The sequence below is a fragment of the Amblyomma americanum genome, chromosome 6, assembly GCF_052857255.1.
Source record: "Amblyomma americanum isolate KBUSLIRL-KWMA chromosome 6, ASM5285725v1, whole genome shotgun sequence".
Taxonomy (NCBI): Eukaryota; Metazoa; Arthropoda; class Arachnida; order Ixodida; family Ixodidae; genus Amblyomma; species Amblyomma americanum.
Window position 1 is genome coordinate 20,167,561 of NC_135502.1, and position 24,141 is coordinate 20,191,701.

The 24,141-nt window shown below is 49.0% G+C and overlaps 2 protein-coding genes across 7 annotated transcripts in view; one reads left to right on the top strand and one right to left on the bottom strand.

Annotated features, from left to right (window-relative positions):
- The window catches only part of qless (decaprenyl diphosphate synthase subunit 1 qless), a 49,975-nt gene extending 29,944 nt beyond the window's left edge, over positions 1–20,031 (top strand). The window contains exons 2-10 of the mRNA XM_077668724.1: positions 12,962–13,213; positions 14,615–14,748; positions 15,849–15,987; positions 16,797–16,886; positions 17,399–17,530; positions 18,030–18,110; positions 18,178–18,291; positions 18,575–18,655; positions 18,831–20,031. Coding sequence (XP_077524850.1) covers positions 12,962–13,213; positions 14,615–14,748; positions 15,849–15,987; positions 16,797–16,886; positions 17,399–17,530; positions 18,030–18,110; positions 18,178–18,291; positions 18,575–18,655; positions 18,831–18,971 — 1,164 coding nt within the window. The 3' untranslated portion in view covers positions 18,972–20,031. The remainder of the gene's footprint in view (positions 1–12,961; positions 13,214–14,614; positions 14,749–15,848; positions 15,988–16,796; positions 16,887–17,398; positions 17,531–18,029; positions 18,111–18,177; positions 18,292–18,574; positions 18,656–18,830) is intronic.
- The window catches only part of YME1L (ATP-dependent zinc metalloprotease YME1L), a 43,094-nt gene continuing 30,455 nt past the window's right edge, over positions 11,503–24,141 (bottom strand). For 2 of the 6 annotated variants that reach the window (XR_013315611.1, XR_013315610.1), the window contains exons 18-20: positions 22,795–22,943; positions 17,064–17,146; positions 11,503–11,632 (exon numbers count right to left, since the gene is read on the bottom strand). Coding sequence is in view for 4 of the 6 variants with exons in the window: in XM_077668721.1 (XP_077524847.1) it covers positions 11,563–11,632; positions 22,795–22,943 (219 nt within the window). In the remaining 2 variants the exon portion in view is untranslated. Of the gene's footprint in view, positions 11,633–16,726; positions 17,147–22,794; positions 22,944–24,141 lie in introns of those variants that run through there. The other 4 variants (XM_077668721.1, XM_077668720.1, XM_077668723.1 and 1 more) reach the window with 2 other exon arrangements.

The window sequence follows — 24,141 nt, forward strand, 5'->3', positions numbered from 1 at the left end:
CTCTCGCTTTGCGGAGCAAAGGAAAAGGCCTGCGCATAAGTTGCGGTGCCGGTGTCCGGCCCGTGTCTGCACGCCGCTATTTTTCTGTCCGGCCGTTTTCCATCGAGGAAGGAGACGCGGAGAGCCTTGTGAGAACAAGAGGGAAGAGCGCGACTGGCTGCAGCGGTATAGCGAAGGTGACGCGATGCTTCGGGACAGAGCGCGTCGCGACCAAGGAAGCGTGAGGCTCGAGATACGGGCGGAGCCCAGTGGTTATTAGGTCGCAAAGCGCGGAACGAATTGTATATAGGTTCAGTCTGATCGTTCTCGTTAATACCTTGCGTGTTTCCATAGAGCCATCGTCGGTTACCAGAGTTGCAGTCACGATTACCCGTTGCCGCTTTGTAACCTGATATTGCTTTGTATCTCTGGGGCTGTATACAAGGAAGCGAGTCGAGGATTCAGGAGGTGTTTTTGCGTGTCTGAGAACGGAGGGGGGGGGGGGGGGGGGGGATGTCCCGGCTTTATGAGTAACCGCACGCGCTGTGGCGGTATTCGGAGGCGAATGCCGTCTCTTCAAACGGCTAAAACTAAACGGCGCTACTCTTACGACCCGCATGAGTTGAGCATTAAATAAGGCGCGGATAGAATGTGATGTGAATGAATGCAAGAAGCAATTGCCAACTCGCGCGAATTCCTTGCTGTGAGAAGGCTCAGCTGGTAGCTGCGCATGTGCAGCGAAATGCGATTTCACCTCGCCGTTTCAGGTATTCAGCAGTGTACTGTATGGAAACTCGTGCTGTAGCAGGGCCCGTAGGAGGGTGCAATCTTCTTTGGGCCCCTTTCCTTTCTGAATTCATTCTGTGACTGAAGATACCTTTTTTTTTGTCGTTATTATGCATGTGGCGCAGTCAGATCCTCCACGAATGCGTGAAATTTGGTACGAAAACATGGCTGGCAGCGGACAGGGATGCTCCGAGGAATTGATAACTGTACCGTTGTCACAGCAACATTGTATATTGACCGCAGTGGTGACCTATTGGTTTGAGCATCTGCCTCATATGCGGGAGGTGCTGGGTTCGATCTCCAATGCCTCCGGGTACCCACTGGCGATACAATGTGTTGAAGCTTTCCCCGGACCTGGTGCTCGGCTTCTTCGTGGTCAAACGCTTGGAAATGGGTCTTTGACCCCACCTCGTGTAATGAAAATGCCTTGTACCGTGGGGCTCTTTGACCAACGCTGCTCTTGCGCCATATAAATTCATCGTCATGACATTCATCGTTTCGCGTGGTGCTCAACAGTGTGTAGAGCGAGGCTTGCAGAAGGAGAAGGTGTATTGAGTGTGGGGCTTAACGTCTCAAAACGACGCATAAGTTGCGGTCGATGGAGGTCGTAGTGGATGTCTTCGGATTAATTCCAACCACCTGGGGTTCTTTAACGTGCACTGACGTCGCACAGCACACGGGCGTGTTGCATTTCGCCTCCATCGAAAAGAAGGTATAGCGTCTTCCTGCACCACCAGTGTGTCGTAGGAGGCCTGCTCAACAGGGGGAAAAAGTTCCCCTGGCGAGCAGTTGTCCACCACCGCTCAAGCGCCCATGATGCTTGTTGTCCGGCGCACGTCTGCAGCGCAGCATGTATTTGCCGGTCGCGACGGTGTTTACGGGAAGAACGCTTTCGAGGAGCTACGATAAGCGCGCCAAAGCAATCTTTTTTTTTCTTTCTTGGCAGCCAGACTGCTTGTACACAGTCGACCAACGAAAACAAGGCAGGAAGCCGCACGCGTGGCTCTGCTGTGCTTTGCTGAACAGGAAGAGGTCGCGGGTTCGGTAACCGGCCGCATTTCGACGGGGACGAAGAGCGGGGACACTTTATACCGTCTTTCCAAAAGTAGCCAGCACTTTGACTCCCGTTAAGCTCAAAATCTGTGCGATGAGGAGAACCCTTCTCCCCACCTTTTGGATTTTAGTGATGCCCTAAGGGATGTATACTATATGGCTGAAAAGCAAACCCTGTTGCATGGTTACTTTTGGTAAGGAAGAAACACCGGTTTCTCCGTCTGTTAGCGAAAACCCGCTGATGGCTGAAATTAAACTTCCCAACACCACACTTCGGCCTCTCCTACAGCTGAAGTGAATATTTGGCGTATAATTGATGTATTCATATGCCAGTTATAAGGATTATTAACCTAAAAAGTCTGGCCAGCCAGCCATCCACGAACGCGGAAAGCAACTGCTGGCGGAGCCGGCCATATCAAAAGCAAACTTTGTAGCTCGTCAGTGCTTGACGCTAGAGAGCGTTAGTGCTAATCTGGCGGCGCTGGGTTACAACTATGGCTACTATGCCTGTCTTGCCGCTTGTGTACACGCGTAGTGACAGTGTTATCACATCTTCAACTGCTTATCGGCTGTGTTACGTGACTAAAAGTAGGCGTCCCAGAAGATAAGAGAGTGGCAGTGAGACAGTGATAGCGGCGTATAGCCAACGCAACGCCAGGTTGTCTACGGTCGTCCGTGCGGCCTTATCGCCGCCAGTTTTGTAGACAACTCACGCTCGCGTTATCGCACTCAACGACTCAACCCATTTAAGCGGCCCAGCGGCAGACGTCGCAGATTTAGCACAGAAACGATAAGACGTCACTGCTCAAACACCCTTTGTGTGTGCGTGAGAGGGTGCGATTCCCGGCCAGCACGTCGAGTCGGCTTTTTGTGGGTAGCAGGATCCACTAGAAGCCCACGCAGCATCGGAACGAAACAGCGACGGCGAAAAATTCAGACCCGGTGGGAAAGTCAGCTTCCCTTCAGAAGTGCCACCCACCAGCAACCTGTCCACCCCACTCCCTTAGCATAAGGGCTGTCGATCCACACCCACCAACACCCTTGCTCGGCCCTCCTACACCGTTCAGAAAAGTTATGTCGCATGTGTGAAGCCTCGGCTTAGATAAAAAGCATTCTATAGAGTAAAAGCATCGAAGTAATCATCGAGGTTGTAATCCAACAGCTGCCGCATCAAATGTCTGATCTTCCTTAACTTTTTTTTTTTTCGTGCGCGCGTGGGTTCCATTTTTGCGTGCAAGCAGTCTCGTGTGTGGTTAACAGTTGCTCAGATTACCAGAGTCGCAGTAACAGTTTTTGCCTCTGCCCGAAATATGTAGCAGAAAGCTGTCTGTCTGCGCTTGTTTTATAAATATATCGCGATGCAAAAGAGAAAGAAGGAAAGTGTTATCGTGCCGCTTGTCTGCGTCAAGAAGATTGAAACATCCGGTAGAAAGCAATAGGTCACCTCCTGTCTGGTTCGCGCACGCCCTCCGGCGCGTTGAAGGCGGTTCAATGACTCGGGCCTGTGCAGTGTCGCCGCACTGGAGCTTTGCGTGACGTTCGCGATAACTACTACCTAGCTACTTCCCTTGCACGCCGCGTGTGCTTGTCGGCGCTTCGGTGCAGTTACGTATGAACGGCACTACTGTCACCCCCTAAGAACAGCATAACAGAGTGCTGCGTCGTAATTTCGCGCACGAATTCCCAGCGACACGTGAGCGAGCTAGAGCTGTGTCGGCCGCGCCGCGTCGACGCACTCGGAGGCGGATGTGGCATCAAAGCGGACAGCGCCGGATGGGCACTTTAGTGTCTCGCGCGAAGAATGACGACCACTTATGCAGGCCGCAAGCGTGAAGGCATTGTGCGTCTCACGGCTTGCGTGTAGGACTTTTCTCAGGCTACAGACAAAAAGTTAGACCAACGAAGGTGTCAGGTTAGCTCGTTGCGTGCATTCAAGAAGTGCTCGCGCTTTTCTGACAGTTCTCGTCCGTGTTGTGTGTCTGGAGCGCGCGTTGAAGAAACCGTGAATTAGCGAAGAACACGTCGCTGGCAAGCACTTGTTGTCGTTGTGTCGCGAGATACAGCGCACCTTATATTGGGCCTTTGTTATCACGTGTCCGGAAGTCGTGAACAGCGAATCGAGGTCCACGGCGCAAGAACTGAGCACGAACGATCGACCCAGCCGCGGTCCAAAATTATGCGCATATTCTCGGCAACCGTATTCGAAACGATCGATCGTGTCTTTTCTTTGTTATTTAGCCATTGTACAAGCCATACTACACATCGGGGTTTTTACACGGGGTGGGCCAACAAGGTGAGCTCCGGAGCCATCCTCGTCTGGCGGCTAAGATTCTGTAGCGGAGGCCACTGCCGTCCTGTAGTAAAAACACTTGGGACACCTCGGGCGCAGTTTTCGTTAGGCTTAGGGGAAAAAAAAAACAGTGGTCACCTGACCTTCGTAGCTACCTTTCGGTTTTCTGTCGCTTTAGTTTCTTACTTCTGTATGTTATCTTTTGACTTGTAAAGGTTTGTAATTTCGGAAGCCTGCCTGGTAACTAGTCCCGTTCTTATTCACAAAGAAGTTGCGTCACCTTTGTGGCTATCTTTGTTTTCTGACGCTGAAATTTCATGTAGATTTTGTCCCAGTCTGCCTATTCACTCGTGAGCACCGTTGCTGCAATTCTTTAGCAATTTTGCTTCTTTGACTATTCAGACTTGTAACCTGCATGGCCTCACTCTAGGGCAGTCAACTGGAATCCCCTTCTGGCTAACCTGCCTACCTTTTCTTTTCCTCTGTAATTTTGGCAGCTTTTGCCGTGTCATGTTTCGGCATTTGTCCTTGCTTAAGTGAGTAATTTGTTTCCCAATGTGTTGAACCTTGCGCCATCCTACCTCACTTTTTATGGGTGCGCTTTGCTGTACCTATTTCTGCGTAGTATGTGCTACATTCGTCTCTCGATTCTGGCAACAGGTTACGCTTCGATACGTAAAGTCGAATTCCGACTGGTTTCCTCGAAAACGTACGCAGATTGACTAGTATCAGTTTTTCAGTCAAACAAAAAAAAACAACTAGAGGGGACACCTAAGCTCCGCCTTGATAGTATGACGCGATAGCGTAGTGGGTTAATGCCCACATTTGCAGAATGTGATTCTCTGTTTTACGTTCATAGATCCCTGGAAGTCCTCGTACCTGGCGTAGTAGTGCAGCGGTTAAGCGATGCGTCACTGCTCTGTGATGGCAAGTGCTCCCAGAGGTGGGCCTTGTGCGGCCCAGGTTACTCTTCCCGAGCGACCAGTCATTAATTTAATTAACTGCCACGGTTGGCAGTTTTCTATCTGGTGGGCAGGTTGTGACGACGCCGCAAGGTCACGTACGTGACCTAGGTGGCCCACCTGCCTCCTAGATTTGCTTTCTGGGCATCACCTGCCAGAACCATACCCGTGATTTACAACGCCGACAATAATAATAATAATTGATTTCTTTTTTTTTTGGGGGGGGGGGAGGAAATGGCGCAGTATCTGTCATATATCGTTGGACACCTGAACCGCGCCGTAAGGGAAGGGATGAAGGAGGGAGTGAAATAAGAGAGAAATAGGTGCCGTAGTGGAGGGCTCCGGCATAATTTCGACCACCTGGGGATCTTAAACGTGCACTGACATCGCACATCACACGGGCGCCTTAGCGTTCTGCCTCCATAAAAACGTAGCCGCCGCGGTCGGGTTAGAACCGCCGACAACGTCAACACCGGATTTTCAGAGGAACGGGGCCTTTGACGCTCTCGCGTTAAAAAGAAATACCTCGGCAGCAGCGACGCAGGCGCAGCGTTGGGAACTCGCGCATATTTCGTGCAGCGTCCCGTTAAAACGCGCAGCTTCAGTAGCGTTCTCGAAGTTTGTGAAACCCGCTGTGCACTTGTAGATTTCCTCATGAGGCTCCAATTGCTGCGGTGGCGAAAGCGGCCCAGTGAGGGTGTCGCCCTTCAGGACTGCTGCGCGTCACAGCGGCGCATTCAGTTCGGTCCGTTGGGTTGCGAAACACGTGGCGAGACGCCGACGAAGGCCGTTTGCGAGGCGAGCAGGCAAACGGCGCAATTCAAAGGCCCCTCTGCACGCGCCGCCCCCACTGTGTGCGCCAGTGAAACGTAGCCGTACTGTACACTCGCGCTGGGCCTGCTGACCTAGATTCTTCGGCTGAAAGTGCGCCGTGTATAGCGCCTCGTGGAGAAGAAAAGCGCCAGCCAGCTGCGATAGGGTTGACCAACTGGCGAAGGGAAACTGAACCAGTCAACCCTTCCTCCATTCGCGTGTCAAGTCACTGATGTTGTTAAGTTACGCTGACTGATTTCTCGTTGCAGTCACCACAGTTCCACTCGTGGTGTCGAATCCTGAATTCGCAGGTTTCTTGTACTCACGGTGTTATGTGGGAATCTACCTCTCCAAGCTCCACATAGGGCTATGAGGGGCTCCGGATTGATATCGATCACCTGGGGCTCTTTAGCGCGCACTGACGTACACACAGCCCCCGCTCCCCGTCTCCTTTTTAGTGCGCGCTAGCACCTGTGTGGGCAGGTTGTGATGGCGTCACAAGGTCACGTGATCTAGCTGGTCCACCTGCCACCTACGTTGGTTCTCTGGGGAGTTTAGTGCGCTAGCACTGGAGCCTCTACTCGCCCCACCGGTGGCTGTGGTCGAAACAGCCGCCCGCCGCGGTAGTGGCGCATCGCTTAACCGCTGCAACATGTGCCAGGAGTGGCATGAGGACTCCCCGCGATCTGTGAATGCAAAGTAGAGAATGGCATGTCACGGAATGAAAACCGAAATGCTAGCGCACGTAATTCGCAGCTGGCCTAAACCACGCTAAATCATCCGTCATTTTTTTTTTCTCTTGCATTTCGCTTCCAGCGAGGTGTGGCCGCCGCGGCCAGGATGCGATCCCGCAACCTTGCGTAGATACTTGAACCATCGCGGCGGGTGTTTTCTTGCACTCACGACAACTGAAGCTTGGGGGACTCTCCGTCCAGCGGTCGCCAGCGTCGCGTGCTCACCGTAAGGCTCAGTGGGCGGTGGCAATCACGCGCAGGAGCGGCCCGCAAAAACCGAAATTGCTTCCGGAGGAAGGCAGCGCGCGGCGTTCCTCTCCCCCATTTCGACGCAGCTTCCGTGCGGCGCGTTGCGGAAGCCGTGCCTCTGCTGGTCGCTCTCTCTCCCGGCCCGCCTCCTCCGGCGCCGACCTGGCGTTGATGCGCTCCCAATGACCGGCTCCCCCCGTGACGGAATCCGGTCAGGCCATTGTCACAACAGCTCGCTGCCGCCTGCTTTTCGCGCCTCCCTTGTTTCCCTCGGCGCTGGTACACGGGCGAGCGTTAAGGAAATCCTCCTCCTCCTCCAGAAAGTTTCTGAACCGCTCAGAACACACTATTTCTGTTGGTGACAGAGGTTGCCATAGTGTAGACAGCCGGGCTGTTTTCAACACATTGAGGGTAGCCGACGTTAGTGGTGATGTCCAGCGCACCCATCAAGTCTCTTCGCCCTGGTACAATCTATCGTGGTGGGAGAGAGGCCGCAGTGCGTTGCAGATTACTGCTTTCTTACTACTTTATGTCGCGTAAGATTCCCAAAAGAGCATTGAGATATTGGTGCAGGGGCGGATCTGTAATAACACGGGTCACCTCTCTCGGGTATGGAACGCACGAGCTAGTTAGTGCCCAGCATCAGCACAATGCCGTAGCAGATTAGCCTAACGTCGCGGCGGGTGAACCGCTGGTGCTCGAGGACAGCCGTGCACCCCTTGCTGACAGCATTATCCCATTGACGTGCCACTAACTAAAGTGCCGCGAGACGACTCCAGGGATAAAACGTGGCGCTTTCATGCACGTCGCCTGACCTTTCGCCATCGTTCGGATCGGGTTCCTTTAGAACCGGTCGTCGTCGCAAGTGGAACTCCTGGTGAACAGTGCGCCGCAGCCGGGAAAGTCGTGCCCCGCGTCACCAACAGCTGTAGCGGCGGCACGACACCGCTACCTGAGGCCGCCGCCATAGAGCGGGAAGGGGGGGTGCTGTCCAAATCGGTCGCGTCTTGACACGGCAGCGGGCGAAAGCGAGCGGAGGGAGGACGGACGCCGCGCGGTTCGAAGAGGAATAAAAGATGGACGAAATCGGCCGTTCTTCGTCTCTCTGGCCGCAGAAGCTTCCGGGACGCCCCCGGCGGCGTCGCCGCATTCCGTTTTGTTTCTGCCAAGGTCACTCGCGGACGTCGACCCAGCGGCGCCTCGCTCGGCCGAGAAACGTGCGCTGCAGCCAAAGCAAGAAAAATAGAGGACAGCGCCTGCGGCCACAGCGCGGCCCCCTCCTCGCCCCCGCGAGTGTCCGCTGGAGGAGGAAGAACAGCGGTCCAGGGGAGGAAAGCCCCACCTGCGAGCCGCCGGCATCATCGCCAGACACTCGCCACTTCTAGGCCGCGCCGCGCGTTTCATGGCCGAGTTTCTTTTTTGCCTCCCCCTCCTCGCCCGCGGAGCCGCTTTGGTAGCGTGGTTCCTCTCGGCGCGTGAGTTCGGGGCGAGGTGTCTCTCGGCCCGGGGAACGCTGTCGAATGCGGATTAGCATAGGAACAAAGGGCGTGACGCGCCGAGTGAAGCGCTGGTGTTCGCCTGCATCCGCGCTAACCGTTCCGACTCTGGGCTCCGTGGTCACGTTCGGCTGCCGAGCACGAGGTGGTGAGATTGAATCCCTGCCGCGCAGGCCACATTTCGGCCAAATGCAGATTCCAGCACTTCGGTTCCGGTGTTCATGGATGGAAGTTGTTGGGATAGCGACAATGTGTTAATGCATATATACGCGGAATTGATCATTCTTTACAATCACACATCCTTGGGAGTCCTCGTACCACTTCTGGCGCAGTGATGCAGCGGTTAAGCGATGCGCCGCTGCCCTGAGATGGCAGGTGCTGCAATCGGTGGGGCTTGTGCGACCCAGGTTGCAATTCCCGCGCAACCTCTCGGAACCAATCACTACAATCATTAATTGCACTGCCACCTACCATAGTGGGCAGTTTGTACGGTGGGCAGTAAGTGTTATACAGCTGGCAGGTTGCTCACAACCCAGTGAGCAGGTTGGCAGCCTGCCACAAAGCAGGCTTCAGACATAGACACACACGACTAAATGCGGGGAATGGCCGCATTTAGTGCTATCGCTCTCTGTCTCTTCCTTTCCTCGTTAACAATTTTTCCGCATTAAGAGTTGAAAATTGGTTTCTGAGGAACGGAAATGACGCAGTAACTGCATCACATATCTCGGTGGACACCCGAACCGCGATATTACATGTTCACACTTTTCGAACCCAGCTCTGTGGAGTATAAAAAGGGAACACCCCGTTCCAACAGTCCATTCTTCGCACTCTCATCATTCGTTGTGTGAAGGTCGAGTTCCTTCTCATGGCCGCGTTTCGATTGAGGCGAAACGCAAATGACGCCCGTGCGACGTCAATGCTCTTTAAAGATGCTCAGGCGGTCGAAATTATTTCGAAGCCCTCCCCTACGGCACCTCTTTCTCTCCCACCTGCCTGCCTTCCCTCGCAGTGTGGTTGATGGTGTTGGTTGAGGTGTCCACCGAGAAGTGAGGCGGTTACCGCGCCTTTCTTTTCCTGATAACCAATCACACTGTTTCGACCTGACGTATCACGAACCGTTTGCTTGCGTTGCGACGATAAAAATAAAAAATAATATTGCGTTGCTTTTGCCCCGCCGCGGTGGCGCAGTGGTTAGGGCGCTCGACTACTGATCCGGAGTTCCCGGGTTCGAACCCGACCGCGGCGGCTGCGTTTTTATGGAGGAAAAACGCTAAGGCGCCCGTGTGCTGTGCGATGTCAGTGCACGTTAGAGATCCCCAGGTGGTCGAAATTATGCCGGAGCCCTCCACTACGGCACCTATTCTTCCTTTCTTCTTTCACTCCCTCCTTTATCCCTTCCCTTACGGCGCGGTTCAGGTGTCCAAAGATATATGAGTCAGGTACTGCGCCATTTCCTTTCCCCAAAAAACCAATTATTATTAATATTGCCTTTCGCGTCACTATCGCCACGCTTCTGCAAAGCACGGTTGCATTCCGAAGCGTCGTTATCGCCCCTCCCCATTTTCTCGCTTTCAGCTCGTAGTCGCAGACCATGAGCAGCCTGCATCGCGAGGGTACCGGCACACGTGTAACGACGTCTCAGCACAGGTAGATTTCGAGCTCGACTGCGCGAGGTGATTCATTGTGCCTCTCCGCTACTATAAAGACATGCAAGAATGATGAGGCGCGCGGAGCTTCCTCGCACGATGAGCGGCGTCGGGTACTCCCCCCCCCCCACACACACACACACACATGCGCTCGTGACTGGCAGGACGAGGAAAACAGAAAAAATAATAAGGCACGCGGCCGCTTTAGGGTCCTTAAGATGTCGGTCGCCATCGCATGTGCCGTGTTTTCCAGCGCACGAGGCGCGCAGCATTGCCGCAGTGGCGGCGGACCAAGCTGCTTCCTCGAGGCTACCACCGGCAATCCAACGAAGCAGGCGAAAACAAGCGTCAAGTCCGCGCCGGCCCCTGCTCCCAACGAAAACGTTTGCCTCACCCTCTAGCACGTGTGGACTTGCTTTCTCGTCTTATTACGTTTGTTCGTTTCGCACTCTCATCAGTCTCCTGCTTCGCGCGAAGATATTTCTCACCCTCTCCCCCCCCCCATCCCCCTCTCTCTCTCCATGCCTTTCTCTCGGCGCGAGTGCGGCGACCTGCAGTTTTTTCCTCGTACCGCTAAGTGCCCTAGCGCCGAGGGAAGGCTGTCCCGTCCAAATGTACCCAACGCCCCGAGGGCGCACGAAAATCATCCCCGCTCCTGTCCGTGAGAACGAGGCCTGCTACCCCAGGAAGTCTTAACGGGACGTGTCCAATCGTGCTTGCCGATTGCAGCGGGCAACCCGGAGGTCTGCAGTCCGCATGGGATGCTGTGTTGCTGCGTCAGCAATAAACGCCGAGTACAGGCATATGCCAGTGTGTGGCTAGTGGCTTAACCATGGCCTGCAGGTCAAAGGTGACCTCGAAAGGCAGGTGTCAGTGATAGGTATTGAACCACAGTCCCAGCTCCCTTATAAATGCTGATGCTACACATTTTAGTGTGAAAGCACTCATACACTCATCAACACTGACCAAGAATCTTGTCACCTACGTATGTAAATAAAAAGAAATCATATTCATGACTGGGAGTCTAATCTGCGGTGGCCCGAACAGATCAGCTTCGCAGGCCACTGCGCGAGAGCACTGGGCTATCACCGTAGCCAGTCATGCCTCATGTTAAACTGCAAAACACACTCGAGCTGTGCATTGCACATGTCTTCCATCTGCGGCAGGAACAGATGAGATCAGCTTAACCTGAGTCTAATATTGTTGCCAGACGTGCGGGTGGCCCAGAAAGCAAAACCATGGGCCAACCAGGCTAAACGCATGCTTTTGCACATCTACTTGTCTACTTTGTTTGACTACGTTAAAACCTTACCAATTTCTAACTGCATTTTTGGACTGCATCCAGTGTCCACAAGGCCTGAAATCATTTGGGAGTGCTGCTACGTAAACCTGCACTTTTGCATATTAACTTCTGCTCGATTTGCAGGAAAAATATTCATCATAAGCACTGCTGTGGTAGCTCCACAGTTTTGGCATCCAAGACATCCCTCCAAGTCCCTGTGCAATTGTTCTTTATTTTAAATTTTGCAGTCTTGCTTGCAGCCCCATGTCGGTCTAGTTGAAGAAGCTGATTGGTAAAATTATGTCCAACTCTTCTTTCTTTATATCCCAAACATTCTGGGCACTAAAAGTGGAGAGAATTGGGTTAGCCAAAGATGTGTTCACTGTCTTTCATTAAAACATGAAGCATACACTTCTGATCAGCGAAGAAAGAATATGGTTTGCAAGTCTGTCTCGCGGTAAATAGCACTAGTACAAATGTCAGGCAATCATCCATTGAAGTTCTGTTGCTCTTCACCAATGCACATTGCAGATTTCATAACAGATGCCTTCAGAACTGCCTTTGATAGCTAAACATTAATAAAAAATCACTGTACTTCATAAAGAAACAGACGTTCATGACAACAAAAACGTTATGCTTTCTTGGCAAGATCACTAGCCTGCAAGCTGAATATCATCAGCCTTGTCATGTAAAAAAGAGAAAAGCATGTTGCTTCTCTGATTTTAGCCATTCAGCATGTGTATGAAATGCCCATTAGTGAACATCAATTATTTATGACTTCCTTGTTTCACTGCCAAGCCTTTTTTTTTTTAGAGCTTTGCAGTTTTTTACATGGAGGAGTCAAAACACATGCAGAGGTCGAGTTGTACTGTGTGGCTAATTGGTGGCAAGACAGCATGGCATAAACTGCAATTAGCGCATGCAGAGGGCTCACACTACCACTTGCTCCATGCTTGCCGCATATGTACACAGCAGTACAGGACAGCAATATGGTGGCACTGAAGGAGGTCAGTTGTTAACGTGGCAGTCTGCCTGTTCTTACTCAGCTATATTAGACAATCTAGCGCCACACTCATTAAGCTGTAAGCGAATGTTAAGTCAGCATTGTGCATTTTTGTGCCTTCTAATGTGTCTCTAACCGATTGTGTCGTCTCTCTCTCATTAGAGTACATTGCTTATTTTGGTGCAGTGCATCAAACACTGTCTGTTTTGCTACCAATTACTTCACCTTTTCACATAAATGGGCATGAACATTTGTTAATCTAAATGTGTAACCATATTTTGGTAATGCAAAAGTTAAAGTAAATAAATTATTCGTAAATACAAGTTGTGCTGACAAGTTTGTCCTGAAGAGCTTGGTACAAGAAGACAGGAGCATGTTTACGTAAAACACATCCATGCATGTCACATACAAAATGAACTGCTCTAGCAGATCACAGCATCACATCTTAGTACTCAGGCTCTCTTTTGATGGCCTTTTCTTTACCTTCCTTCATTTGCAGACCCCTCATCCTGTCCTGCAGACCCCTCACACCTGGGTCAAAATAAAATTTTTGATTTCAATGCGAGCGGACACTTGTGTGCTTTCATGCACCGAGATGAGTCAGCAGTGCTCATGCCATGTGTCACTGCAGTGAGTAACACCACAGTGCTTCGTATCCCCTGACACAGGACAGGAGGTTGCAGCACCCCCTTGGTGGCAGCAGCCAAGGCGCACGGAGCTGTTGCAGCTGCAGCAGGCATGGCGGCGGCGGCAGTGTTACAGCGACACCCCAGTTCACCCCGCACCGGACGTTCGTGACGACGGCCTCCTGGTCTCAAGCACCCCTGGTTCAGCAGCCAGGCAGTTTGCCAGAGACCAGCACAGACCCATTCGAGCTGTCCAAACAGGACCTGGCCGACATCTACGATGCCATTAAAAAGGTTCGGGGTCCTTTGTCTACGGCATTCCAGGAAATGTTTCAGTTGACTCTCTTTCCCAAGTTTTTTTAAGTGCTTCCACCCTTCGTAGACTTTGTTAGGTTGGGGTAGCTTTTGTGTCACTGGAAATAATTCCAAGTGCCAGTTCGCCTGAACACGTTCAGAAGCACGTCGTTGAAAGACAACTGCTGAGCATGTGTTAAGCAAAGCGGAAGGAAAGCTTTGGTTAACAAAAAAAAAAATTTGAGCCGAGCTGAGTCGCCGTGCTGCAAAGAAAGGTGAAAGATCTTCAAGTTTTTGTGCTGAAAGAAATATTGGTCTTGGCTTGAGGCCTTCCTTTCTTTCTTAGCTCCATGGGTGCACCCAGGTGGGAACTGTGGTAGCTGCTGCATCAGAAATTGTGAATCATACCCGATGCTCTGTTGGGTTGTAGCAGATGTGCACATATCTGTATCACTGGAGCTTCTAGTTTAAAGTTACAATGCACATCATGCCCTGTCCTTTCTCAATCTTTGAAGAGGACTCGCAAGAGGACCAAGACATTGTGCAAGTGCAAAGAAAGAAAGTTGCATGCAGCACAACACACAATGCTCAAGCAGCATACAAGAAAAAAACAAACACCAGTATACTATAAACTTTTCAGAGAGAGCACTTCAGTGTATCTCCGCAGCCATAACATGCGCAAAGTTTTGCAAGTCTCCCTTTGCCATTACAAGAAGCAGTGAACATTTTCAGTAGTCTTGACTGCACACACTGTGTATTTCTGCACTGTGAAAGCCCTGGCTTCTTTGCAATAGCTACAGCACTGCTGGCAATGTGCAATTGCTGTGCATTACTTTTTCTGGGACTTGTGGCTGTCAGCTTTACACTTATTTTGTTTTCGTGCTCTTGTACCGCATGCACTGGCATACCAATAAATACCCTTAAAGGTGAAAAAGCAAGTGAAGGATAGCAAAAAAAGGGTGGAGCTGGAGCAGAGATTGAAGATGCTGGAATTTGTCTGAAGTGCTTAGGATAGCAAACGTGGTGAATGCCAGGCAGTTTGGTTTGACCGTGCTGTTTGTCATGAAGTGTTTTACCAACGTCATGTGTGGCATGCAGTTACAGCAGCAGTACGTGACAATGAGCCAAATCCAAAATCCTGGTCCAAAGCACGATTGAGTGTGACGAGCTAGACCAACATGCCACAGCAAAAAAAAAAAAAAAAAACAATGCTTTTTTCTTGTGCCATGCTCTGTCATAGCGTGCTTCCACTGCCATAATGACCTGCTTGCCTGAAAGTAGACTTGAGGCAACCTGGGCAGAAGACTTGGCACTAACCAGCACACTTAGTGTTTGTGAATTGATTTAACAGCAGTATTCTGCAGATACCCAGATATACATCAGTTTGTTTCCTTCTTGCAGGAACTTTGGGTGTCGAAGCCACAGCTGAATGAAATTGCCAGCTACTACTTTGATGGCCAGGGAAAAGCTTTTCGCCCCATGATCTGCACCTTGATGTCCAGAGCGGTGAACATTCACGTGCACAATAGAAATGTGTAAGTGATTACTATTACATACAAGCAGCAGAGAGGAGGGCTCATGCTTCTCAATGTTTCAAGTGATGAAAGATTCTGTCAACAGCATCAAGAAAGTGCATGCAAAGGTCAAGCGCTGCTTGAAGTGGCATGAACAGAATAGACAATATGTCTTAGTGCATCATATTTTCAATCTCAGCATTTTTTATGCAGCATGCGAGTCTGTAAAAATGGCTACCGTAAAAACCGGACTATAGGTCGGACCGGAATATAGGTCGACCCCCTAACTAACCAATTCTAAAAATGAAAAAGATCTTTTTCAATGGGAAAAGTACCGAAAGACATCCTTACTTTGAAACAAATGCGACTCGAGAGGTTGCACAATGGTGACAGTATTTAATTTCATTTAAATGCTGCTTGTATGTACACCCGGCAAATTTTTTAACAATATCGCGCACCAATTGGCCCGCGTGTTCGTTTCTGGCACAGGCAAGTACGGCGCCGTAGAGCAAAGCCCTCCTCTTCATGAATCGCCGCAACCAGGATGGCGAGCCTTTGAATTGCGCCCTCGTGAGTCTAGAGGCACGCGCAATCTCTGCCGCTTTCACGCGGATGCATTCGGCAGTCACAGACAGCGATCTTGCTCGCAGCGCAACGTTTCCTTCCTATTCTCGATACACTACGGTCTGCCCACGAAATGTTTTCTTCTGGTTACTGCAAGTTGTAATACGCAGCTTCTGCCTCCGCCAGTATTGAATGCTCTTTTCGGATACTCCAAATTCGCGCTGTGCCGCCAGGTTCCCTTGAGCTTCCTCGTACTTAATCGTGTTTTTCTTGAAGGCGACGGTAAATTGCCGTTAGCTTCCGCTTTGCATCTACTGAAACGCAAAATGGCGGCACTGCTGCTGATGGCGATGGTGATGGAGGCTGCTGACTTCAGCCACCCATTGTTGCAAGACTTCCGTATTTTTTCCGCCAATGACCGGTATATAAGACGGGGGTCGACTTTTCACCATGGTTTTTTGAAAAAAAATTCGACCTATATTCCGGTTTTTACGGTATGTATTTTCACACTCTTCTCATAATTGCCTAAATCGCTTTTGTTTTGTTTTTTTGCACAGACTATTAGATTTTCAAAAGAAAGTGGCATTACTGTGCGAAATGATCCATACTGCCAGCCTTGTCCATGACGACGTCATCGACACTTCAGACACACGGCGAGGAAAGCCCAGCGTCAATGTGTTATGGGGGCAGAAAAAGGTGAGTGATGCATGTGCAAGATTGATGCACAGCTACCCTTGGTATGATCTGCAACGCAGTGGCAGTGCAGCAATGTGGTTGCAGAAACAGCACTACACTCTCTGTCAACTCTGTGTGGTCTGCAGCCAAGGCTAGGTAGAAAAGGGAAGGAGATTGGCCTTTGTGACCTTGCTGTGTCACTGCACCAAATATTCCAGCCAGTAAACAAGGAGAACTACCACAATCACCAGTTACTGTACAAAAAGATTTTTTGCCATTATTGCAAGGGGCGACAGGCAGGGTCATTTAATTGTTAACTGCATGCATCAGAGGGGCAGATTCCTTTGCGTGAACTTGTTGGTCTCATCTCGTTATTTTAAGCACCATGTTCTGCTGTGGAATGACACGTGCGCTTCGGTACTTCAGCCTTCAGGAGAAAAAGGCCTGTCTGCTTTTCCTGTCTGGCCTTGGCTGCAGAGCCCCAGGAAGTTGACCGGAAGTGCACGGAAGCCTCTGTTCCAACAAGATGCATGCAGTTCTGCTCTCACAAGCATTCACAGACAGATTCATAGACTCCGTGCCACATCACTAGTGTTGCAGACCACATTAGGCATGCCTGTACCCACATTAACTTCCTAATGCTGAAGTAGAGACCGTTTATCAGGGCCTTCCTGCAAAAATGTATACTTGGAGGTGAGTTCACATATATGACCAAAAAGTAGTGTAATCCTAAACTGTAAACACAGACAGCACACAGAAAAATTTTTCATCTTTCTTTTTTTCTTTTGCCATGAAACATTTCACAACACTGGAGCCCGGTATATTTACAGGCTATTCTAGCAGGCGACTTTGTGCTCTCCCGGACAGCCCAGTTGCTTGCCAAGATCGGGAGCAATGACGTCAACAGTTTCCTGTCTCAGGTGAGCGGTTTCTCAGTTTCCTTGATGCTGTTGCAGTGCAGCGATTATTCATTCAGCCATTTTGCATCCCAGCAGCTCAACTGCTTTTTGAACTAGACTTTTTCTTTCGAGTGCTCGTACTTTATGTAAAGGCATTCTGAAAGCAATTTTACAAGCCAGAATATGTGGAGATTCTACCTTGTAAACATGTTTCAGAATGGTTGCTTCTTTTCCATGCCCTCCCAGTGATCCCACGCATGTTTTCTCACTGCTTCCAATGCCTGCAAAGATTACAGGTGTAAGAAAAAGAAAATCAGGACTGTTCTGATAGCACATGTCATTGGAAAAAATCTGCTGCGGACAAAAAAGCAGACAAAAACAAGCACAGCCAGGTTAAATTCCACTCCTGACCCCGTCGGTTCTGTTGAGCAGCTGTTTTGTTGGCCAGTACATTGCAGGTTATCTTGAGACAGCCACAAGTATGCCTGCAATGAGAACTGTACGGGTTCACTCAGGTGCGATTGTTTTAACAGGTTCTCGTGGATTTAGTTCAAGGAGAATTCATGCAGCTGGGTTCCAAAGAAGACGAGGGAGAACGATTCTCTCACTACATACAGAAGACATTCAAGAAGACTGCCAGCCTCATAGCTTTCGCTTGCAGATCGGTGAGTGGTTCACATATGCTGGATGTTAAGTTGGAAACCTTTCATAAACTGGCTGCATTGACATCTGTGATCCTATAAACTTGCAGCTACCTGAGTGAACATCAGTGGTACCGCCACTACTGTACTGGATAAGGGATAGTACCAGTATGATGAAGCTGGCAAGTTGTCAAGTGTGTATGGGAGCATTATTGTACTAGTGTTGCTCTTGCCTTGATAGTCACAGCCACACGCATACAGCTGGTGGAGTGTTAAGCTCCATAGCCGACATATCATCATCCTATCTAAGGTTTTTAATTCCAAGTAAAGATATTGTTTTACTACTACAGTTCTACATTTGACATTTTCTTGAGATGTGGTTTTGCTGCGAGGTGCAGTGCTGTGCAACAAGCCTGTGACCTTTCAGCTTGTGAATGGTACACACTTCATGTTGCAATTAAACAATGGAAAGATGCCAAACAGGTTGCTTGAAAGACATTTGTCTTTCCATTTCGCCTGTTAGGTGTCCATACTTGGTGGTGGAGATGAGAAAATCCAGGAGGCAGCATATCAGTATGGCAGGAACGTTGGCATTGCATTTCAGGTGAGCAGTGAAGTGACAGCGTTGCAATGCCTCGTATCTAACACCAACTTATCTGTGGCCTTTTCAGTTGGTTGACGACCTCCTAGACTTTGTATCCAGTCAGTCTGACCTGGGCAAGCCTGCTGCTGCTGACCTTAGGCTAGGACTTGCAACTGCGCCTGTCCTCTTTGCCTGTGACAAGGTACGTGAAATTTCTAATGGTCACCCTGCAAGCATTGAAGTCATTCTTCAAACCAGACATGCAATTCCCACTTGGCTAGATTCTTGTGAAAAATAGCTGGGTTCCACTTCAAGGTCAGGTTAAAGGCACTCCAACTTTAGTAGGGTGAAGAACCCTCATCCTTTGTCTTGGTTTTTAGCCTCGCGTAACTTGGAGGCATCGCTCTTCTACATGTTGTGACTAGTGCTATCTCTTGCATGATACCCAGCATAACGCTGTCAACACATATTTTGTCCTCTTCCAGTACCCAGAGCTGAATGCAATGATCATGCGGCGCTTCTCAGAGCCTGGAGATGTCGAGAGGGCTTACGAGGCAGTTCTAAAGGTAAGCAACTGAGTTCAATGCTATCAACCTAAAGCTATTGCTATGTCTGAACATGTTAAATACGAGAAATGCGATAAGAAGTTTCTGCTACTGAGCGCTTTCCAGCACACCAGTGTTGCCAGCTGTGCAAAATGCTGCAAAGCCATTGATCTCGTATAACCAAACTGCTTTTCAGAGTGACGGCCTGGAGCACACGCGGCTGCTGGCACAGAAGCACTGCAGTGAAGCTGTGCGGCACTTGGCACCATGGGTCGATTCCCCCGAGAAGCAGGCACTCATCAGTATTACTGAGAAAGTCCTCAACCGCAAGAAATGACCACTGCATCGCAAACGCTGATGGTCCCTGATAGCGCACATGCCAGCCTACGCTGCCGAAAGCCGTCCATTCCAGAAGCCTAAGACAAGAGCCGAAGCCGGGCCGTGCAGTAGGCGCACAGAGAAGAGATTTCTACACAAGCTGTACATAAAACAGAGCCTGCCCTCCCACAAGCCTTCTTCAGAGGCACCCTTTTGCAACGACTGTGTAGCCCAGGTCGACAGATGCACGCTGGGTTCTTTGCTTTTATTTTGCCTTGACAATCTCCGTTGAACGTTTGACAAACAAATGAGAGAAGAATCTGACAAAGTGACCATGACTGCTTGCATGGAAAGAAACAGAATAGTGTGGATGGACTTTGTGCATGCAGCCAGTTTGGAAAGTAGATCGTGTGGGAGACTGCAGGCAATGAAAGCATTGCTTCTCTCTGCCCCTCTGATAATTGTGAGCGCTGCTATTGTTTGTCTCAGTTCCTTCCGCAAGTGCTCGCGCGCACCGTTACAGCGCTGGGAAGATAACTATTTGTGTGGGCAGTGCAGGTGTCGAAAGAAAGCTAGAACATAGCTAGACGTGTAAAGCAAGAGATATAACACGGGTGCTAGTTGTAAATAAGACCTCACTCTGATTAATGTACATAAAAGTAACGTCAGCTTGACTGAATATAAATAATAGGAACACAAAAGCCTTTCTCTGAGCCAGAGGAAAGAATGTTCACTGTAAACTACAATGGCTTATACTTGCAAAAATAAAAGGATCACTGTGGTATGAAAAGACTGTTTAACAAAACACATCTGATAAACCTATTAATATTGTATGTTATTTATCTTCTGCAAACTGAACATGTCTGCAGAGTATGCATACTACCCAATAATGCTGTTAAGAAAATAACCTGTACATAGAAGTATGTCTTGGGAGGTAAAAATATAAAATAGATGCATTTGAAAAAAAAAAAGGAATGTTTTGCCTCTTTGTTACAGGATCCATTGACATTTTATTAAGCTCGAGTGTAATAATAGAGCACTAACAAGTCTAAAGAACTGAATAAACATTAACAAATGTCCCTGGACTCTGTGTTACCTCACTGCAGGTCTTTCCCATGTCTTTCAATAAGAATGACAGTAATAGCAGCAAAAAAAAAAAATGCCTCAAGAACTATTTCACTGCAGGTAAGTACTAAATAACATAATATGATTACGAGTGTGCCAATATCCGAAATTTTCACAGCTTGCAAATACCACTTACTATTCGATTCATACTGCAATTTAAACTCATGGCGAAACATTGCAACATTTTCCAAATGACAGTATCTTGCTCTTCCCTTGTAGAATCGGCTGCCAAGTATGCGGCAAAAGCCCTCGCGCGGTAATGTTAGGCTTCACATAAAATCGATGCACTGACTGCCATCAAAGCTGCCACTGCGCACGCGCGGCACGCCACTGCATTTAGCCACAATGCAGTCAACAACTGGCCGTGCGGCCCTGCTTATGGAGGATAGCCCACTGCTCCATGTGTTTCGGCGCGACCTTTTTGATAATACTCAATATTTGCCAATTAAAATATAGAAACTGCGTGTTTTGGGCCACAAAGCCAAGCAAAAACACATGGCAGAAATGTCTGGCTCCAAGATACGCGAATCGCACCACGTACAGCGCAGCGTACACATTGAGGCGCCTAACAGCGTTTGGGTGGTTTGGGCCCATTGCGGGACTTGCAGTCCAGCGAAACCAGCACACGAGGGCTAAGCGCACTATGTGTCCTCATGTGCGCTGCATTTGGAGCAGCATTGCACTACCGGCACTTTGTCTTCAGGCATCGTGAAGGCACTTGGAAGGGATGGTCTCGCTCGCGGTGCAGCTCAGGTTGGATGCGCCATCTGGTTTCATTTTGCTGGCAGTGCCTGGACTCACTGTTAACTGACCACTGATGTCACTCCTCCTGTAAGGAGGTCTCTGGCTACCTTTCAATGCTTCATGATAGCATTCAGTAAGCTCCTTTGTCATGAGAGTATTAAGTCAAACTGCGATATATTTTTATGCGATAGCATTAGGCGGGCCATGAAGGTGAAAACAGTCTGGCATCTGTGTGAAGCCTCCACCTGCCAACTGTGGAGGCAGGTGGACAGGAAGGGGGAGGAGGGACAGGTATAGTAAAAATGACTCGGGGGGGGGGGGGGGGGGGGGGGGGGGGGGGGGGGGTAATGAATAAAGGAGGCGATTACGAATAGAACAAAATCAGAATTGGAATAGATTGGCAAGTGAAAGAAAAATAATTTCCTACTCGTCAATCCAACTGATGGCCCCAAACTTTTTCGCTAACTGTAATTGTTATCCAAAGAACTGTAAACAAGGTATTAGTCTACAAGCTATCACTACTACATGATTCCTCCTTATTTATTGCCTGGTAGGCCTTACAGGTGTAGCAAATTATGCTGATGATGGGTGAAAACAAGATCTGTTTGCGGTATCCATTTCTTTCAGAGCTGCGTTTTGCGAAATATATATGATTCGATTCGCACTCAAAAATTTGGTATTCACACACCTCTAATAATGATTCTTCTCAAAGGTAGAAATGGGACTTATTCTCGATTTTACGAATGCTTTCCCCTTTTTTTTTTCATCCAATGCACTGGAGAAAAATGCCCATTCCACACTGCGGTGTCCTCATCTGCACTTGCACTCATCCCTGCTGCACCAGGTTAATTTGCACATTCTGCACACACTTCTGGCAAAGCATTAAGCCATGCTGCTCCCAGAGCACCTAAAACAACAGATGGGCACAACTGCTTAACTGGATGCTGCCATGAAATAAGTGCTTAGGACACCTTTCATGAGACACAAAACATGTTTCGTTGCTAAATGAGATGGCTGAACTACTAGAACTAAGCCTCACTGGTATACGACATATGCAGCAAAAGCTGCCCTCCAGCTCTGTAAAAATGATTAAATTATACGCAAAATACAGTATAATTTCACCTACCTAGACAAAGCCTTCTCTTCCTGACAAAGGAACACTAAAAGCTATGACTCTGGGAAACGTGTGAAACGCTTATCGAATTGCACAAGACAACCTTGCCCTGAAGTTTGTACCTTTCATAAAATGGTTTATTTACTTTGAAACATGTGCAACCATTTTCACACACACTGAACCAAAACTTTCCAATGCAAGTCATGGCAAACATCACACAATTTGTTCCTTGTAGTACAGACATCATAAAATGACTTGGACAGGTAATGAATTCAGTCACAACAGTCCTGTCTTAACCTCGCCTTCATAGTAGTAAATTCAGATGAAGTACATGAATCTCATTCAGTAACCATGGTAACCAATGTACAGCATGTGCGTAAAAGGACAAGTGACTTGGCACGAACACCCCCAACAGCAACATCAGAACCACCTCAGACATGGTCAAACCAAACTGCTTGGGTGCAAAAAACGGGCCTGCAAAAGCCCTTGCCATAGAGAATGTACAACATACAACCAGCAGCAATTGTGGTTTAGCAAGGCATTAAGAACAATTTATCTTTCACCTTTCTCAACTTTTTTTTTTCTTTGCTGTGAGCACTGACATGATATGAGGCAAGCTCCCCTCTCACAATTATCTAAGCATACCCCGCTACTTCTCAATAAGCACACATGGTCCTCAGTGAACAACATGTTTTCGGACAAGACAGCAGCTATTGAGTCTGTAGAAGTGTCACCCAGCATCTACACTAGCGAACTACACCAAACGAAACGGGCCAATGGCATCCTGTCAGCCCTATAGTGTGTCCTGTGTGAACTGTTTGTAGCCGAGATACCAACAGGACTAAGCAAGGAGGGTTACCTTTTTCGAATCTGGGACAGGTCCTTTCCGCTAAGCAGCTGCTTGACGTCTTCAGCATCGAGAGTTTCGTACTTTAACAGCGCCTCTGCCAGAAGCTTGTGCTCTTTCTGGTGGGTTTTCAAAATTGCCTTGGCTCTTTCATAGGACTCCTGCAATGCAGAGAAAAAACAGACCATGACAAGAGTGAATGTGAGCATCACAAAGACTCGCATGGTATACTGTGCTAACCTGAAAACATACACAATGGATGTAAGCAGAAGGGCAGGGGCAGGCTTAAAGGGGCTCTGAAACGCCTTCCGAGGAGAGCACATTAACTCACTTAATCACTGCACTGTGTTGCCATGAAAACCAGAGCCAAATAATACTCTTCTACACGCAGCAGACGACCTACAATAACGCGTCAAAGTTGGCGAGCCCTTTTCGGCGACTTTTTCATGCTCGCACCCTCCTCCGTCCCCCGCATCTGCGTAGAGAAGGTGAGAGGTGGCCATTGGTTAATTTTTTCAGACGTCAGGCAGCTACCGTGGCCTCAGCCAATGAGCCGCTTAGCTCCGGCGGGTCAGGAAGCTCTGCTCCCAGAGGGAGGTCGGCGAAGAAGCGCCTACCTTCCAGCGTGCAAAAAGTGACGAGAGGAGAGCGAAAGGCGCGAAGGCGCTGACATTCAAATTTTAACTACAGATAACTCAGCTTCTACAAGGCGCATTTAAAAAAATCCTTGCTGAACACTATTCGTGAAGCGGCATGCTTCAATATCCCAGACATGCCGCAACTTTATTAGAGCCCCCTTCAGAGCCCCTCTAAGGAATGGGCGAGTGATTGACTGCCCATTCCCCTGCCCTCAAAAAAAAAAAGAGGGATTTACTGAGGGAAAACTGAATTGACCTCATTTTTTATGATGGAGACAGTTCAAGGACTGCATTGTACAAACAGGACCACCCCTCCCAACCACACTGCCCATTTACTCGTGTAATTTGCACACTTTTTTTCCTAGAGTTAAGGCTTCAAAGAGGGGGCATGCAAATTATGCGGAAATTTCGCAAACACACCCTATAAAACTCTACAGAGGTCATACCACGCAATGTATAGTACAGTAGAACTCCGCTATAAGTAAACTCTATTATGGAAAAAACCAGATATAGTAAAGTTAAGCAATGGTCCCCCCATTTTGCCTTCTATAGACAAGTGTACATTTTTTTCGGTTATAGTAAAGCTATTTTTTCGAAGAAATGGCTATAGTAAAGAGCGTTTGGCTGTGGTGATGTACTTTCAGCGGAATGATGACACTGCGGCACGCTCGAAGTCTGCGATCCCAAGGCAAATTGATACCGAAAGCGCTCGTTCAGATGG